Source organism: Staurois parvus, unplaced genomic scaffold (assembly GCF_062004578.1).
Source record: "Staurois parvus isolate SC_StPar_1 unplaced genomic scaffold, SC_StPar_1.0 ptg000151l, whole genome shotgun sequence".
Classification (NCBI taxonomy): domain Eukaryota; kingdom Metazoa; phylum Chordata; class Amphibia; order Anura; family Ranidae; genus Staurois; species Staurois parvus.
Genome location: NW_028317947.1, coordinates 21,189,111 through 21,208,120, shown reverse-complemented (window position 1 = coordinate 21,208,120; position 19,010 = coordinate 21,189,111). Strand labels below are relative to the sequence as shown.

The following is a 19,010-nucleotide window of genomic DNA, read 5'->3' as shown; positions in this document are numbered from 1 at the left end:
AATCCTTGGACCCATTGTCATACCTTACACTGGTGCAGTGGGTCCTGGGTTCCTCCTGGTGCACGACAATACCCGGCCTCATGTGGGGAGAGTATGCAGTCAGTTCCTGGAGGATGAAGGAAATGATGCCATTGAATGGCCCCCATGCTCACCTGACCTAAATCCAATAGAACACCTCTGGGATGTAATTTTTTGGTCCATCCAACGCCACCAGGTTGCACCTCAGATTCTCCAGGAGCTCAGTGATGCCTTGGTCCAGATCTGGGAGGAAATACCCCAGGACGCCATCCGTCTCCTCATTAGGAGCATGTCCTGATGTTGTCAGGCATGCAGACAAGTTCATGGGGGCCATACAAACTACTGAGGACCATTCTGAGTTGCTGCAAATGAAATTTCAGCAAAATAGACCAGCCTGCTGCATCAGGTTTTCACTTTGATTTTACAGGGTGTCTCTGAATTCAGTCCTCTGTAGGTTGATAATTTTCATTTCCATCAAATGTTGAGGCATCCTTACTTTCCTAACACATTATCCAGTCCGTATCAGTATAGAGATCCAGCACAATATTTTTTCCCATTGAGATCTGATATGTTTTCAAAGTGTTCCTTTAATGATTTTGAGCAGTATATTTATTTAAATTTTAACAATGGTCAAAATGTAAAGTCATATATTAATTTCCAAATTGGGCTTCAATTATTTCTAGCTTACTCCTAACGATCTGAATGATCTTGAAGTGTGTAAACCTACTTTGAGAAGATCACTACACATTTACTTCCTTCAATTCTGTGACCCGTAGGCACTGCTGTGTCACATTTCACAGAGCCTGCCTTCTGTACTGCAGAAAGCAGGAGATTCAGGAGGCAGAGTCAGTAGAGGAATCACTGCTTGCAGACAGCAAGGTACCATGGGATATGTAGTCCTTAAAAATTGAAAGTAAACAGCAGAGGAGAAGCTGCAAAGCATGCAGGGAATGCAGGAAGTTGTGGAAAGAGGCAGACAGGCAGAACTCACAACATAAAAGGAGATTTTTCAATGAAGCTTCTATTGGATTGCCACATATTACTGTTGTTCATCTTGCTATTACACTGCTGTTATTCATTAAAGGAGATCTATCCCCACAGCATACACTTTCATCTTATAAGTAAACTACTGAATTTCTGAAAGAAACACAACCTACTTTGTTCACGGCAGCCACATAGGAAAAGGGAATCTGGTTGTCCTAAATAACTTATACTGTCAGTTTGATAAATGAGGCAACCCAGGATGATTGCTGGTAATGTCTTTTTTCACAATACTGTAGTTAAGTGTGATAATTCTTATTAATAACGTGAGATGATTATGGTGTTTTCCCAAATCTTGAAAGCCTGCATGCCCCTCATTAGTTCCTAAATTGCTGTAAGGAAAACCACACTTCTGGAAGTGGTAAACCGACTGCACACTAATGGAACTGGAATGTTTATTTGTCAGAGTGATAATTTATCATAACTGAGAAAAGCTAAAAATAAAAACAGAGCATTCAGACATGCAGCTTTTCAAAATGTCTAGTTTATAAAGAATCCCTCAGATTTTTACTCTCCTGTAGAGTACACCCCACCTAGTATTTCTAGGAGACATAAGAAGGAGAGTCAGACTTTTTATAACACATTAGGATTTGTAAGTATTTGTAGGTAAGTTTAGAGCTAATGTTTTGTCCTTTTAGCCATGGTTCACATATATGCGGGCCGCGTTTTGCGTGGGCACGAGAGCCCATTCATTTGAATGGACTCCTGTGCCCCGTGACACGCCAGGAAGAAGTCCCTGCACTTCTTCTGAAAACGCCCCCACACGGGAACCTCTGTTTTCTAGTGCGGGCGGCATGTTATTAGAACTAATGACACCCACCCGCGGGTCCGCATTTCTCTGTGCGGGTGGTGCAGCTGTACGGAATTTCACCACCCGCACAGATGAACCTAGCCTTAAAGTGCATACCTGGGAAAAATATAAAGAAAAATTCAGAATATCTCTGCAATACATGGATATTATCTAAAGTTTTGTCATGCTGCATGTATAGAAAAACACCAATTTATCCTGCCAGTCGTCTAGTGAGCTCCTAATTTTCTGCAGTAAAATGACCATGATACCTTTCCTGCAACAAGTAGATTTATTTGCTTGCATTTTTAAAGAGCCAAAACATTGGGAATTGTGCATGTATTGCCGAGATGTACTGCATATGTTTTTATGCCTGGTCCTTAACACTAAAGGATAATTTCACCTTTGGAGCATGTTACATGTTCCACCTGTTTTTAGAGTGGAGCATGTCACATGTTCCAGCATTTGCACCATCTTCCCCTGATCCCCCCCCCCCCTTCCTCCCACCTGATCTTCTCCCCCGCACCTGCTGTCACATTTTCCTGTGAATGGATAGACTGCAAATACTGTCAGCCCTGGTGAGAGCTCTCTGATCTTCCTGCTCTCAAGTAGCTATCTGCTCTTACAAGGTACAGGCAGACAGCTATCCTGGGAGTCTGCGGGAGCCTGACATTGCTGATAGAGGGTGCAATGCTCTGCTTTGCTTTTTTTTTTATTAATTGCTTTTCAAAAAGTGAATTATCCTTCAAAGCAGGGGTGACCAACCTTTGACCTTCCCTGGGCCACATTGGAAGAAGAGGAATTGTCTTGGTCACTCATAAAATACACTAACAATACAGCTTGGTACACACAATCCAAATATCAGACGGTTCAACGGTAACCAGCTGACCTTCAGTCTGTGTGTACAGCTGCCTGAAATCTGTGTGTGTGGGGGGACCTAAGCCCATCTGAGCACCCCCCTAGATCCGGCTGCCCAGCACTTGCCTGGTGCGAGTGGGAGTGGCATTTGCCACCGCCGGTGCTATGCCAAACACGACATCTAGATGTGGCTTGTGTGTGCCGGCTCCTATGCCAAACATGGTGTCTCCAGCACCCCTCCAGACGTGCCTGGCTTGTGTATGCTGGCCACTACCACGGTTACTATGGCAAATACGGCATCCCACTAGACATGCCTGGGCCTAACATGTCTGTGCCGGCCATCGTCATGGCTTCTATGTCAAGCATGGCATCTCTCCAGATATGTCTGGGCCTGGCTTGTGTATGCCGGCCACTACCACGGTTACTATGGCAAATACGGCATCCCTCTAGACATGCCTGGGCCTAACATGTCTGTGCCGGCCATCGCCATGGCTTCTATGTCAAGCACGGCATCTCTCCAGATATGTCTGGGCCTGGCTTGTGTGTGCTGGCCACCACCACGTCTGCTATGGCAAATACATCATCCCTCTAGACATGCCTGAGTCTGGCATGTCTGTGCCGGCCTCCGCCACAACTGCTATGCCAAGTGCAGGAGATCCTTCCAGATGTGTCTGGGCCTGGCTTGTCCATGCAGGCCACCACACTGCTATGCCATGCACGACATCCACCAGCATCTGTCCAGACATGTCCGGGCCGCACGCTTAACTTTCTTGGGCCGCGGGTTGGACACCCCTGATTTATAGTGTTCACCTAAAAGAATATAACAAAATTAGATCTGTGTGTAGCAGCATCCCATAGGTCAAAGGTGTGAAATGGGGGGAAAAAAAAACCTATCAATTTGTAGTTTTCCTGTTATGCTTTCTCATTAAAAGAAAAACATTTTTTATTATCGTTCGTAGTTGGTTCGATGTTCAGTTTGATTTTCCCAGTGTGTTATGGGAAAGACCCTTTTTGGTTGTTATGACCAGCAAGAGCAGATGTTCATTCTGTCTCTTTGGTAAATAATTCAACCTTTAATAGAGATCCACAAAATGTTTGGCTTCTGTTTGGCTCTGTGTGAACATACACAACTTAAATTTTCTTCTTACCAGGCATGTGAATGTGAGGACTTCTCCAAACCATCGGTACATCTTCACCGTCAAGACCCACCACACAGTGGTGCCGGGGGCTATTGCTTTCAGTCTCCCCCAAGTAAGTGTTGGTTTTGTCATTGCTGTTCTGTGATGATTATTTTTATTACTACCTATTTCTCTGCAGTGTTGTAAGTAATAAAATTCCAGTTGCAAAGTCATGCATTCAGAGCAAATACAGGTACAAAAGGCACGGTCATTAATGCAGGCCATAGACGGGGAGAAAAACAGCTGTTTTTTTGTTTTGTTTTTTTTGAAAAACAAAAAATCGGTCGTTCAATCAGCCGACGTTACCACTATTGGTAAAAAAAAAGTGGGTTGATTTTCGTCCCGTCTACGGCCAGCTATTATATAGAATATGCAGAAGAAGAAATAGAATATGAATAAAAAGAAATAGAATATGCAGAAATAGAAGAAATAGAATATGAAGAAGAAGAAAAAGTTGCAACATTGTATCTATTTGTGTCCATTTCAGATACAGATGTTTCTATTCGGATACAAATAGATACAATGTTGCTATACTTTTAATTGTCAAATATAATATCAGACTGAAATTCTTTTTTTTTCTTCATATTCCATTTCTTCTTTTTTGACTTCTTCTTCTTCATATTCTATTTCTTCTATTTCTTCATATTCTATTTCTTCTTCTCATTCATATTCTTCTATTTTTTTCCTTTTCTTCTTTTCCTCCTTCTTTCATGTCACTGCTCATGCGCATTTTTTAAAATCGGGAAAAGATCGGCAGATTTGTCCATCATTGCTGCGAAAATCGGCAGAACAATAAATTTGGCAGATTATTTTCCAGCAGGACTGATAATCGAAAAGGGCAAAAATCACTAAAAACGGCCGACCGATTACCGCACTAACGATCCAAAAATCGGCCGATCTTTTTTTTTTTTCCGGACGTTTTTCATCCCATCTATGGCCCGCATAAGTGTTGCCTGCATATAGTTATAGCCTAGAGGAATTTGGTAGCTGGGACAGGGAAAGGAGCAAGTGAGTGAGGTGTGTGCCATGTCAGGTAGTGGAGGAAGAAGCGGTGGCCAGTCAGTGGTCCTCATTTGTGTATTGAAAGAATTTTCTAATATTTTCTGGTACCAAAAAGCCTTTATTGAAAAGGTTTTAGAATATACAATGTGTAAGCAATGATAAGAATATAGTTCACAATATACATGAATAATCCAGCATTTTCAGAAGCAGAAACCAGAAGTGGCAGCCTGTGCATATTTACCATAGCACAGGTTTCCTTAAATGCTTTGTAAACCTGATTTCTGCTTCTTTTATTCTGTACATAGTTTTGAAAACTTTTTTTGTGTGTGTGCACAGTAGATATGTATGACTGGTATTTAATGCAGAACTGGCTGGTGGGGAATGATGTCACTCCTGTGCATGCTTAGGAGCAAGTCATCCTGGCACTCAGACACTGGTCAGTTCAGCTGCACATCCGCAGCTCAGTTTGCAGCGCCGGAGAAGGCAGCGAGCCTTATATTGCGCATCAGAAGAGACCGGACATGTCTTCTCTGCAATAAAAGCCTGCCTGCTCGCTGCTTCTTATAATGGGATCCATTTATTATTGTACTCACAAGTTCAGTTCAACAACTTTCTCAGTACTTTACCTTAATTTTGCCTAATTTATTTTAGAGAAAATGGGCCGGCCTCTCCATTGGTCAGGATGTAGAAGGTAAGATCATTTATTATATTTTCGTTTCTTTTTCAGTATTATAAATGTGGGTGCTTTATTCCTGATTCTCTCATACAATGAAGGCAGCTGTTGTTGAACAAGGACTTCAAATACTCTGCCGCCATGAAGTACTGCTTCTGTTCTGTGACTTCCATTACGTGGACAGAATGTGAGGGGAAGTATCCTAGGTTGGGAGAGAGGGTTTTTCCTGTCAAATTTTGCTCTCGTATGGGTGATATTTTGAAATGACTGAGTGTTTGTTTTTTGTATGGTACTAATGAAAAAGAATGATTTTGGTCTGAAATAATATGGATATATAGAAATTAAATATAGAAATGTTTCTCTTGGAATCAGTGTAAACGGGTCTTAGCAATTCACATTCAGCGTTAATTTAAAGAGGCATTTAATTAAAGGAAGCAGTGGTTACCTCCAGGCTGATTTTTACACTAATGTGAGCATCAGAACTGGACCATGGAACAATGGAAGAAGGTGGCCTGGTCTGCTGAATCATGTTTACCTCCAGGCTGATTTCTAGCACTGTGAGCATCAGAGCTGGACCATGGAACAATGGATGAAGGTGGCCTGGTCTGCTGAATCATGTTTACCTCCAGGCTGATTTCTAGCACTGTGAGCATCAGAGCTGGACCATGGAACAATGGATGAAGGTGGCCTGGTCTGCTGAATCATGTTTACCTCCAGGCTGATTTCTAGCACTGTGAGCATCAGAGCTGGACCATGGAACAATGGATGATGGTGGCCTGGTCTGCTGAATCATGTTTACCTTCAGGCTGATTTCTACACTAATGTGAGCATCAGAGCTGGACCATGGAACAATGGAAGAAGGTGGCCTGGTCTGCTGAATCATGTTTACCTTCAGGCTGATTTCTAACACTGTGAGCATCAGAACTGGACCATGGAACAATGGAAGAAGGTGGCCTGGTCTGCTGAATCATGTTTACCTTCAGGCTGATTTCTAACACTGTGAGCATCAGAACTGGACCATGGAACAATGGAAGAAGGTGGCCTGGTCTGCTGAATCATGTTTACCTTCAGGCTGATTTCTAACACTAATGTGAGCATCAGAACTGGACCATGGAACAATGGAAGAAGGTGGCCTGGTCTGCTGAATCATGTTTACCTTCAGGCTGATTTCTAACACTAATGTGAGCATCAGAACTGGACCATGGAACAATGGAAGAAGGTGGCCTGGTCTGCTGAATCATGTTTACCTTCAGGCTGATTTCTACACTAATGTGAGCATCAGAGCTGGACCATGGAACAATGGAAGAAGGTGGCCTGGTCTGCTGAATCATGTTTACCTTCAGGCTGATTTCTAACACTGTGAGCATCAGAACTGGACCATGGAACAATGGAAGAAGGTGGCCTGGTCTGCTGAATCATGTTTACTTTCAGGCTGATTTCTAACATTGTGAGCATCAGAACTGGACCATGGAACAATGAAAGAAGGTGGCCTGGTCTGCTGAATCATGTTTACTTTCAGGCTGATTTCTAACATTGTGAGCATCAGAACTGGACCATGGAACAATGGAAGAAGGTGGCCTGGTCTGCTGAATCATGTTTACTTTCAGGATGATTTCTAACATTGTGAGCATCAGAACTGGACCATGGAACAATGGAAGAAGGTGGCCTGGTCTGCTGAATCATGTTTACTTTCAGGCTGATTTCTAACATTGTGAGCATCAGAACTGGACCATGGAACAATGGAAGAAGGTGGTCTGGTCTGCTGAATCATGTTTACCTTCAGGCTGATTTCTACACTAATGTGAGCATCAGAACTGGACCATGGAACAATGGAAGAAGGTGGCCTGGTCTGCTGAATCATGTTTACCTTCAGGCTGATTTCTAACACTAATAGAACTTTAACACACCTGCACTTCAGCACAATGCTACACCTGTATAAGTGTTGTGTTGCCCAAATGAAATCCTAGCAGGGTTTTGTTTTTCTTTTCTTTGAGGCTCATCAAGGGCCCATTCAACACATGCACATGATTGTAAAGGTAGATTAAAAAAAAAAATAACGAACATGTTATACTTACCTGCTCTGTGCAGTGGTTTTGCACAGAGCAGCCCCGTTCCATCTCTTCTCAGGTCCCTCGCTGGCGCTCCTGGCCCCTCCGTCCTTCAACTTGCTATGGGGATACCCAGCAGGCTTGCTCCAGAGCCGCTGCTCTCTATTCACACACAGGTGCTGCTTGGCTCCACCCCCCACTCTCATTGGCTCTCTGGCTGTGATGATGTAACTAAGTTTGTGGGGATATATAAGGCAGCAAATAAACATGTTGTCCATGATGTTGAAAGCAGAAAAAAAATGGGCATTGCAGTTTGTTGTGTATGTAGCTGTGTATCAACAGATTGGTCCAGATGCCCATGCTGACCCGTGTCCACAGCCAAAAGTGACTACTGTGGGCCTGTGAGCATCAGAACTGGAAAATGGAACAATGGAAGAAGGTGGCCTAGTCTGCTGAATGTTTTCTTATACCTTCTGAACTTATCTTTTGTTCTTTAAGGCATCTTCTGACATTTTTTTAGGGCAAATTAATTAAAGGCTTTGGGCATTAAAAGGCACAGATGAATTATTTTTTGGAAAAAAAATATTTAAATTACAATATAATTTCATTGTATCTCTGTGTGTGGTTTTTTTTAGGTTTGTGGTTTTTTGCTAAAGATAATCCCTGCTTAAAGTGGTTTTGAACCCTTACATACCCTGTGAAGTGACTGGTCTCAGATGATAAACAGAGATGAAACAAATCCTCCTACATAAGTTGTAGCTGTTTATCTGAAGAATTTTCTACTTTCGATAAAAGTCCAGAATTTATAAAGCTTGTCTGAGCTATCAGAAAAAAGAGGCGGAGAGATGAAATTACACTCTGCAGAGCTCAGTGAGGTGAACTCTGAGAGCTGATTGGAGGGAAGAGACACACTCCAGTCGCACAGCAACAGAGCTGAGGCTGTCAATCACAGGCTGTGTGCTAGAGGTTCCTCCCCCGTCACCTTTTTCTCTTGGTGTCAGCAAAACTCAGAAGTGACTCCTGCTGATTAGAGTAAGGAAATGGCAAACAGAAATGATACTTAGTGCTTTTAATAGAGACTAATAGACACTATAGAAAGATATGCTTTGTTCATATTTCATGTCTGAGGTTTACAATCACTAAGTTTTTATTTTTTTTGTTTGTTTTTTTTTGTTTTTATCATTTGTGCAATTTGAATTGCCCGGGTTTCCTTTAAGAGAAGATAAAAGTATTTGCAGATTATTAATTTTTGCTGGGTGTTTTTTTTTCCAATAAATTGCTGTTTTTTTTTACTTGGCTGTGGATTTATAACTTGATATACAGGATCTATATTTGTGTATTGAGCATTTAGGTGGCATTTAGGTCATCTTTGTTGGCCCATTAATGTGGCACAAAATTATGCAAATTAATTGGTTGTCCCCTGCCTTCCCCACATTTTATCTACTCTTTGCCTGGCAGAACCAGAAGGCCATGCCTGAATAATTGAGGCACTGGAGGATTAAGTCTGCCTCTGTGCTATATACAACTCCTCTGTGGTGCCCCCGCTCCCCTGGCTGAGCGTTGATATTTTATTAGCCTGTTAGCTAGTGGTAGGGGAACATTTGTGATTTGTTTATGAACTAAAGAAGTTGCTCCCTTCTGGGAATTGTACAGCATGGTGCCTTACTGGGAGCAGTGTGTAGAAGGAGATTAAAGAACTGCTTAAAGGAAAACCCCAGTTTGCAAAAAAAACAAAAACGGTTGTATACTATAAATAATATAGCATGTACACTGATACCCAAACCATATTGTAATTTAGGACTAGTTCACACCAGGGTGGATGTGATTTAAATCACTAGTCAGTAAGGCTTGATGTAAATCCTAGTTTTCTACATAAAGACTAATTCTTGTTGGTATAACTTTAATATGCAAGTAGATGAAGATTTTTAGAATAACAACTTTTCATATTAGTTTTTTATCCCCAGTTTAATAGGTTAATCATTCATATTTGGACAACTTTTCTGTTGTATTTAGGAAGGAGAAAAATAATCATTACCTTAATAATAACAATTTAAATAGATTTATTCAACTGAAACAATAACATTCCAGCATATGTGATTTCCTTAAACATCCATGTTTGTTAACTAATTTGGCTAAACAAAATATATATATTTTAAGAAACTTAGACTGTCAGCCCCTTCCTCCTCACACTTCGTTTCACTTTCTTCTTGTGCAGATCTATTCCACTCCAAACAATCAGAAAATTATTGTTTCTATTCTATTCACTGAACTTCTTGAACCTTAGCACTGAAGGGGTTGATTCTGTATTCATAGGTTTGTAGAAGTTAGGATGAAGGTCTTTTTCTTAACTCTGTTCATGTTATAACATTTTTGCTGTGAAGAAGAGGCATGTGATCTCCGCTGAGTCAAATTCAGTTTTGAGAACTGCAAAAGTAAACCAATCATCTGTGATAATATCTTGTAGGCCGAGAAACTGCCCAATAATCTTACAAAAACCTCTGGAAGAGCATGACATTGTGAATGGATTCATGGAATTTATTTACCAAAACAAATAAACATATACAGCCTTATTCTACATAATTAAAAAACTAATCTTTATTTCATGATGGAATAACCTTTGGATGGTAATATATTTTCCTCAATAAGCATTTTATTCAAAAAAATCTGATTTAAATAAAAAAAAATCCGATTTTTTTTTTTTTTTTTTTTTTTTTTTTTTAAATCATTGATTTTTATCCACCCTGGTTCACACTAGATGCAGTCCAGTACGTGGTTTTTTTTTTGCATCCAAAGTGTATGCACAGTGTTTTCCATGTATTCCAATGGCCCTAGTTCAGTCAGTTTCCGGTGCAGAAAAAAAGTAGAACATGCTGCCTTTTTTCTGCACAGAACCACACTGGAACATAGCAAACTGCATCAAAACTGCACCATAACTGCTGGTGGTGTGAACTGTAAGCCACCAAAATGTAAAGTATGCTGTCGTGACTTACCTCATCAAGAGAAAAGGGATACTTGCTACCAAGAAAGCTGTAAACTTACATTTTTGTCATCTTTTGTCTTTTTTTTTTTTTTTTTTCCAAAAGCTGAAAGTACAGTCACGGTGTATTCTGATTTGGTTCAGCACCATCAGCAGAGAGCAAATTCATTAGAGAAATGTATTGCAGGCAGAAGGATAAAGGCAACAAAAGGAGGGAATTATGTTTGGGATCAAAATAATTCCTTCACAAGTCTTTCCAGACTTTTTTTTTTTTTTTTTTTAAACCGTTCTTTTTTAAAGTATAATTTCAACTTTCTGACAGATTTCTTAGTGTAAGTTAGAAGTAGGAGATTATGTTGTGTGTATATATAGTTATAATGATCAGGCGGTATACCTTTATGAATATGAAGAATCAGTCCTGCCCCTAGGAATTTTTAGGGTGCCAAGAAACCTTTTAGGTACCTCAACCACCTGGCGCCTGGTATTTTTTCCAGACCCATTGGAATGTATGTTGAAATAAAATTAAATGCTGTATAAAGTGTTTAGGTGTTGCTTATTGCAATGGTGTAACTGTATTTGTAGCCTAATCATTTCAACTCAGAAGCCAAACCGTTAAATTACATGTGCATGGCATTACCTGTCAAAGGATTTGTAACTGTTCAGCCAGTCTTGTGATTTTTGTAATGGAATTGTACGTTTGTGGGATATGAGGCAGCAAGTAAACATTTTGTCCATGACATGGATGTGTCAAAAGCAGAAAAAAAATGGGCATTGCAGTTTGTGTATGTGTTTGCATCAACAGACTGGTCAGGGTGCCCATGCTGATCCGTATCCACAGCCAGAAGTGACTACAGTGGGCCTGTGAGCATCAGAGCTGGATCATGGAACAATGGAAGAAAATGGCCTGGTCTGATGAATCACATTTTCTTTTACATCTTGTGGATGGCATAGAATGTCTGTGTCGCTTACCTGGAGTGTGATGCTTTGGGCAATGTTGTGCTGGGAAACACTGGGTCCTGCCATTCGTGTGGATATCACCTGACACGTATTACTTGCATGCTTTGTGAAATGGTTTTGTACAGAGCAGCTCTGACCCTTCTTTTCATCGGCCCCCCACTGGCACTCTTGGCTCCTCATCCCCCCCCCCCACGCTTAGTGCCCATCGTGTGGTTTTTTTGCATCTATTCAGACACACAGCCCAGCTTGGCCCCGCCCTCCACTCTGCTCACATGCTTTGACTGAAAGCAGCAGGAGCCAATGGCTGCCCCTGCTCTCAGCCAAGCCTGTGAGTGGAAATAGGGGAGAAGAGCAGATGTGCACAGTGCGGGACCGAGGTCGGGCTCAGTTGAGTACTTGGAGTGTGGGGGGGTGCTGCATGTAAAAGCTTTGTAGAGAATGTGTTAAGGTAAAATACCTTTTTACCTTTACAGCCATTTTAAACAATATTGTTGACCAAGTAACACCCTTCATGGAAATGGTATTCTCTAATACAGTGCAAAGATGGTTCAAGAATGGTTTGAAGAACACAACAACCAGTTTGTGTTGCTGACTTGGCCTCCAGATCTCTATCCAATTGAGCATCTGTGGGATGCACTGGAAAACAACCCACAACCTGGGTACAAGATCTGCCCTGTTCATGACAACCTCCTGCATTGTCCTTTGCAGTGTGTCACAATATGTAAAATATGTATGGAGTCTTGTACGTGCATGCTTCAGGCTTGTATAGGTTCTGTGCACACTTCAGGCTTGTATAGGGTCTGCGCGCTTCAGGCTTGTATAGGGTCTGCGCACTTCAGGCTTGTATAGGGTCTGCGCACACTTCAGGCTTGTATAGGTTCTGTGCACACTTCAGGCTTGTATAGGGTCTGCGCGCTTCAGGCTTGTATAGGGTCTGCGCGCTTCAGGCTTGTATAGGGTCTGCGCGCTTCAGGCTTGTATAGGTTCTGCGCGCTTCAGGCTTGTATAGGTTCTGCGCGCTTCAGGCTTGTATAGGTTCTGTGCACGCTTCAGGCTTGTATAGGTTCTGTGCGCTTCAGGCTTGTATAGGTTCTGTGCACGCTTCAGGCTTGTATAGGTTCTGTGCACACTTCAGGCTTGTATAGGGTCTGCGCACTTCAGGCTTGTATAGGTTCTGTGCGCGCTTCAGGCTTGTATAGGTTCTGTGCACGCTTCAGGCTTGTATAGGTTCTGTGCGCTTCAGGCTTGTATAGGTTCTGTGCGCTTCAGGCTTGTATAGGTTCTGTGCACGCTTCAGGCTTGTATAGGTTCTGTGCACGCTTCAGGCTTGTATAGGTTCTGTGCACACTTCAGGCTTGTATAGGGTCTGCGCACTTCAGGCTTGTATAGGGTCTGCGCACTTCAGGCTTGTATAGGGTCTGCGCGCGCTTCAGGCTTGTATAGGTTCTGCGCGCGCTTCAGGCTTGTATAGGTTCTGCGCGCGCTTCAGGCTTGTATAGGGTCTGCGCGCTTCAGGCTTGTATAGGGTCTGCGCACGCTTCAGGCTTGGATAGGGTCTGCGCGCTTCAGGCTTGGATAGGGTCTGCGCGCTTCAGGCTTGGATAGGGTCTGCGCGCTTCAGGCTTGGATAGGGTCTGCGCGCTTCAGGCTTGGATAGGGTCTGCGCGCTTCAGGCTTGGATAGGGTCTGCGTGCGCTTCAGGCTTGGATAGGGTCTGCGCGCGCTTCAGGCTTGGATAGGGTCTGCGCGCGCTTCAGGCTTGCACAGGGTCTGCGCGCGCTTCAGGCTTGCATAGGGTAACAGCAAGCAGCACCAATAAAGCATGCAACACCACAGGGGCTCTCTGCCAATGCTTTCAGAGTCCACAGAGGAGTTTGTACAGGAAAATGTGTGATATACAAAGGAAAATCCCTACCCAGGGCTGTGTTGCCCCTGGGTGCCATAGTTGCTAGGCAAGCTTTTATTGCATTAGTTCCAACCCAGTTTCTACAATTCCCAAAGATGATAATTAAAGGCAATAAGATGAATGTTACTAATATATTGATATTAAAAAATGTTCCCTGATCACTTGCACAATTAGAGAGAAATGTATAAACAATTCCATAAAGTGTTTTCAATGTGATCATACTTGATTTGAGCGCTCAGGTGATTTAATTCCCCTGGAAAGCGGAGCGTTGTCACATGAATTGGGTACACTGGGTTGTTCAGAGATAATTTCTAATCTGCAGAACTGTGTGCAATCAGCTGATGAGCTGAACTCTGGGCCTTCCTCCTGAAGCTCATCAATCTGTCCTCTCTCCAAACAGATTACATTGTGCTTATAGTTGTAACCCGTTGCTGCCTTCAAAACAGATGGCAGTGCCCATGTGGAGCCTGTTTGCAGAGCTTTGTGGGTAACAGATGGTTTTACTAAAAAAAAACCCTTGCCCAGTGCTGGAAGACACCGCGCAAGGTGACTGTCATTTCCATAGAGATTTTTGTATTCTTTTCTTAGTGAGTTAATTGCCTTCAACTGTGGATGTGTTTCAAAGAGAATGAAGCACTGGGTGTATGTAAAATGACCACATAACCCCTCTGTATTGGTTTTTAACAGGGTGGATGTGATTTAAATCACTAGTCAGTAAGGCTTGATGTAAATCCTAGTTTTCTACATAAAGACTAATTCTTGCTGGTATAACTTTAATATGCAAGTAGATGAAGATTTTTAGAATAACTTCATATTAGTTTTTTATCCCCAGTTTAATAGGTTAATCATTCATATTTGGACAACTTTTCTGTTGTACTTAGGAAGGAGAAAAATAATCATTACCTTAATAATAACAATTTAAATAGATTTATTCAACTGAAACAATAACATTCCAGCATATGTGATTTGCTGAAACATCCATGTTTGTTAACTAATTTGGCTAAACAGAATATATATATTTTAAGAAACTTAGACTGTCAGCCCCTTCCTCCTCACACTTAGTTTCACTTTCTTCTTGTGCAGATCTATTCCACTCCAAACAATCAGAAAAATATTGTTTCTATTCTATTCACTGAACTTCTTGAACCTTAGCACTGAAGGGGTTGATTCTGTATTCATAGGTTTGTAGAAGTTAGGATTGAGGTCTTTTTCTTAACTCTGTTCATGTTATAACATTTTTGCTGTGAAGAAGAGGCATGTGATCTCCGCTGAGTCAAATTCAGTTTTGAGAACTGAAAAAGTAAACCGAGCATCTGTGATAATATCTTGTAGGCAGAGAAACTGCCCAATAATCTGACAAAAACCTCTGGAAGAGCATGACATTGTGAATGGATTCATGGAATTTATTTACCAAAAAAATTAAACATATACAGCCTTATTCTACATAATTAAACTAATCTTTATTTCATGATGGAATAACCTTTGGATTGTAATATATTTTCCTCAAAAAGCATTTTATTCAAAAAAATCCGATTTAAATAAAAAAAATCCGATTTAAATAAAAAAAATATGATTTAAATCCAAAAAATCTGTTTGTTTGTTTTTTGTTTTGTTTTTTTAAATAATTGATTTTTATCCACCCTGGTTTTTAAATCTTTAAATGCTTTGTGTAAAAATAATCTGTGACCTATAGAGCTTCCAGCTGATGGATACATGTGCATATATGTTTAAAGGCAAATTTGTCTTTAGTACTTTGCATAAATGTAACAGACATAGTATGAGATGTAAACAGAACATGTACAAGTAGATAAACAACCAAAAAAACATTACAGATGAGGTTATGATCCATATGGATGCAAGAAAACGATGCAGTACAATTGCCAGAGGAAAGGATCAATATCTTATATTACGAAGGTATAACATAATAAAATATCGGGGTATCCCTGGGCGGAATGTCTGAAATAATATGAGAGAACTCCATACAATCAAAAATGTAAACTAAAAAAAAAAAGAGAGAGAGAAGAAAAGGAAAAAAAAGAAAAAAAAAGAGAAGGGGGGGGGGGGAAGGAGAGGGAGTTGGGAGAAGGGGACATTAGCCACAGTAGGGTGGTTCCTCAACTGAATCTCACCGAAGCGACCCCGCTGCCCGCCTCTCGGCACGGACCGTAGGGTCAAATCGACGGATAAGCCAAGATGAAAATTGGTCGTGAGAACGCGGCTCAACTAGAGTGCAACAAGGGAACACATATCTCGGAGAGTCGTGGAGGAGGAGAAATGGAGCCAGATCGACCACAGCAACATATGTTTATCATCGGTATCATTGGTAAACGCCAATGCATTATATGTTTAAAAACCTAGTTCCATTATACAGTCCTCAACATGTAATGTAGACGTGTGTAGGAGCTACGACTTCAGTAGTCACGGCAGTAAGACAGATATGACTGGAAACTTTGCTTACATTTAACACCTAAAACAGTTCCTGCCTTTATGTTGGGTGGAGGTCCAGGAAACACTGTTTGCAGTTTAAGGCTCCATGTACACGGGACACTTCTGAACGATGGAAACTGACTGCTGGAAAACGTAGGTTAAAAAACATCTGTTTAGCCGCGTTTGCATACCGTGTTTGCGCTTAGAAGCGGTTTTTAAAGATAACTTCAGGAGACCTTCCAAAATGCACAGAATGCACTGAAAAAAAATTAACTTTCAGACATTTTGAGAAGTTTCCAATTCATTCTTGGTGTGTAATACGGCTACAATCACCTCAAGCAGACATTTTGAGAGAAATAGAGAGAGCAGAAGCAGAGAGAGTAGTATTTGTTGAGATTAGCTATCTTTTTTCTTTTCTTTTTCTTTTTTTTTTTTGTGGTGTTTGGATGTGTTCCAGCTCATTTCTGTGCAGAAATTATTGCAGCAGTGTCTAACATATTTTCTTTCATGCGAAACCTTAAAGTTTGGTTTACCAGGTCCATTTGAGTATCGGGAAAACGCTTTGCATGCATTTTTCATGATGAAAAAAGGCTCTGGACAGCAGCTGGAAATGGAAGAGTTAAAAAAAAGTTGCCAAACGCTTATAAACGTGCTTAGCCGTGTTTACAAGCTTTTGAAACGCTGATAAAATCTACTCCTGAACGCAAGTTTGGTGCGTTCAAAAGAACGACTATAAACTCAACTGCCTGTAAACTACAATGTGTACATGAAAACATTAGGGAGAGTTCAGGGGCTGCTGAAAAAAACGCAGAGAAGCTCCTGAACGTGAGTTTATCAGCTGCAGTGCACATGGAGCCTTAATGATCAAATAACATAAGCAAACATTTTTGAAAATGGAACGAGAAAGCGTCCCCAGAAATGTAAGAGGGGAAATCTTCCAGTGGGGACACTAGTTCTGGTTACACCCTCGGATTCCCTCACTTTGGACGGATTTCCTTCGGCTATTTTCACACTGATCTGCCGCAAAAGACGACTCAAAAACGCATTGGCATTTTTACCACATTTTTAAAAGGACGCCTGCCTTAAAACTGCACCAAAACGCTTCCCAGAGGCAATTTTCAGGCGTTTTCCATTGATTTCAATAGGAAGAGGCGTTTTTTGGATTTCTTTTTTTTTTTAACTCCCCAAACATGCCCCAAAGATGCTGCAAGCAGGAGTTTTTACAACGCACCGCAAGGCCAATGTCTCAGTGTGAAACCATACATAGATATACACAGGGAAGCAGTTTTCTTGAGCTTTTCAGGCACTTTTTTTTTTTTTTTGCAAAAACGCTTGAAAAACTCCTCAGTGTGAACATAGCCTTAGGGTTGCCACCTCATCTCTTTAAAACTGAACACATTAATTACACAGGTTCTGTGGCTCATTAAGATGGTAATTAAACTCGCTCAGTGCCTTATCTGCGTTAAATCAGCCTCCAAACCGGTGTCCTTAATGTGTTCAGTTTTAACCCTAATTTTTTGTTTTTACAGTTCGTACACTTTAGTTGCTGTAACTAAGCCATTTCATGAAATAATTGGCAAAAAGCTAGATCCATTTGTTGTTTGTTGATAAGAACTAATATTTTGACTCAAACCAAAAAAAAAAAAGAAAAGAGTTTTAGGTTCTTAATCAGATGATACAGGCAATTAAAAACATGGGACAAATACGTCCCTTGGTCCTCAAAGGGTTAAAGGGATGAGGTGGCCACCCTAGATTTCCTCTCACTTCCTGTTTGGCTGTGGGATGGGAAGTGAAGGTAAATCTTCACAATGGGACACAGATGGCAAAAAAAAAAAAAAAAAAATGGGTATAACCGTCCCTTACTCTATCCAAAATGAAAAAGGAAAGTTTGGCCTATAGTTCTATTTTAAAGTGTTACTAAACCCACAACAGTAAAATCAGTCTGTATATGCAGTAAAGCATGCTTATTATACTCACTGTGGAACCGAAGGGGTTAATCCTCTGCATTGTGTAAAAAGGCTGTTTGTTCTTTCCTTCCCTGCCCCTCCTATTGTTGAAATGACCACCTGATACAGACTGAATCTGTAGTCACAAGCTCAGTTTGGTGTGTATTGCTTGAGAGGTTTTGTTTTTTTTCTTGGGAGAGTGCATGTGATCAGCACAGGGCCAATCAGCACTGTCCAGACAGAGCTCAAGGGTTTCACATGCTCCTACAGCAGAAAGAAAACTCCTCCTTCAAGCTTAAACCAGTGCTCTTCTGAAGCACAGGGCCAATCAGCACTGTGCAGACAGAGGTCAGGGGTCCTGCATCTACCTAGAGCTATATGCAAACTCCTCCTACAAGCCGTAACATGTGCTCTGCTGAACACTGATAGAAGTCACAAGACTGCTCTAATTGCTGATGAGAAAACAGCTGGAGGGCCGCCAGTTTGACACCCCTAGCCTAGATGTTCCGACTGGAAGTGGGAGTGAGTACCTGTCAAAACTAGATCTGGATAGGTCCTGGCCACTATGGTGATTAGAAAATGTCCCCAGCTATATGGGACATCCTGCCAAGGGCTGGTCGCAGGTAGCCAGGACCTCTTCCTTCCTACTGGTGCAACGGACAATCCTGCATTTCATTATAGCACCCCACTTCCAGGGCTTCTACTACCCATCCTACCAGTTGCATCGGCAACTTTTTTTTGCTCCATGATAGTGACATCTCCTGACTCCAGGCTGGACAAAACTAGGTCACCATTAAGACTTAACAATTATCTAGGCAACCATTACGCAATTGTTGTCGGCCTAACAAGATCACTCAATTGGGGAGCTTTGTGACTGATTGCCTTGTTTCCTGGCAACACTAAAGCATGGCAGTAATCACTAAAGACATAGTTAAACTCCCAGACTTGTAATATATTGTAACGTTCCTTAGATGTGTCACCTGCAGTAGTTTTGTTTTTTCAGAACAATTTTGGCAAGTATAAAAAATACCTGTTGATCTTGCCAGGACTGCCATGTTCTTGTCACTTCCTGCGAGTTAAAGAAAAAGTATCCTTGTCTATCTTCTGTGACCACCAGTCCTATCTATCCACCATGTAATAGAGATGAGCAAAGGCAGACATGTCCCCTCCCTCCTAGATTGTAAGCTCGGAA

At 41.4% G+C, this 19,010-nt stretch overlaps 1 protein-coding gene across 1 annotated transcript in view; it reads left to right on the top strand.

Annotated features, from left to right (window-relative positions):
- NSF (N-ethylmaleimide sensitive factor, vesicle fusing ATPase) overlaps positions 1-19,010 on the top strand; it is a 114,820-nt gene that overhangs the window by 47,267 nt on the left and 48,543 nt on the right. Inside the window, exons 3-4 of the mRNA XM_089674621.1 lie at positions 3,856-3,955; positions 5,536-5,575. Of these exons, the coding sequence (XP_089530747.1) occupies positions 3,856-3,955; positions 5,536-5,575 (140 nt within the window). The remainder of the gene's footprint in view (positions 1-3,855; positions 3,956-5,535; positions 5,576-19,010) is intronic.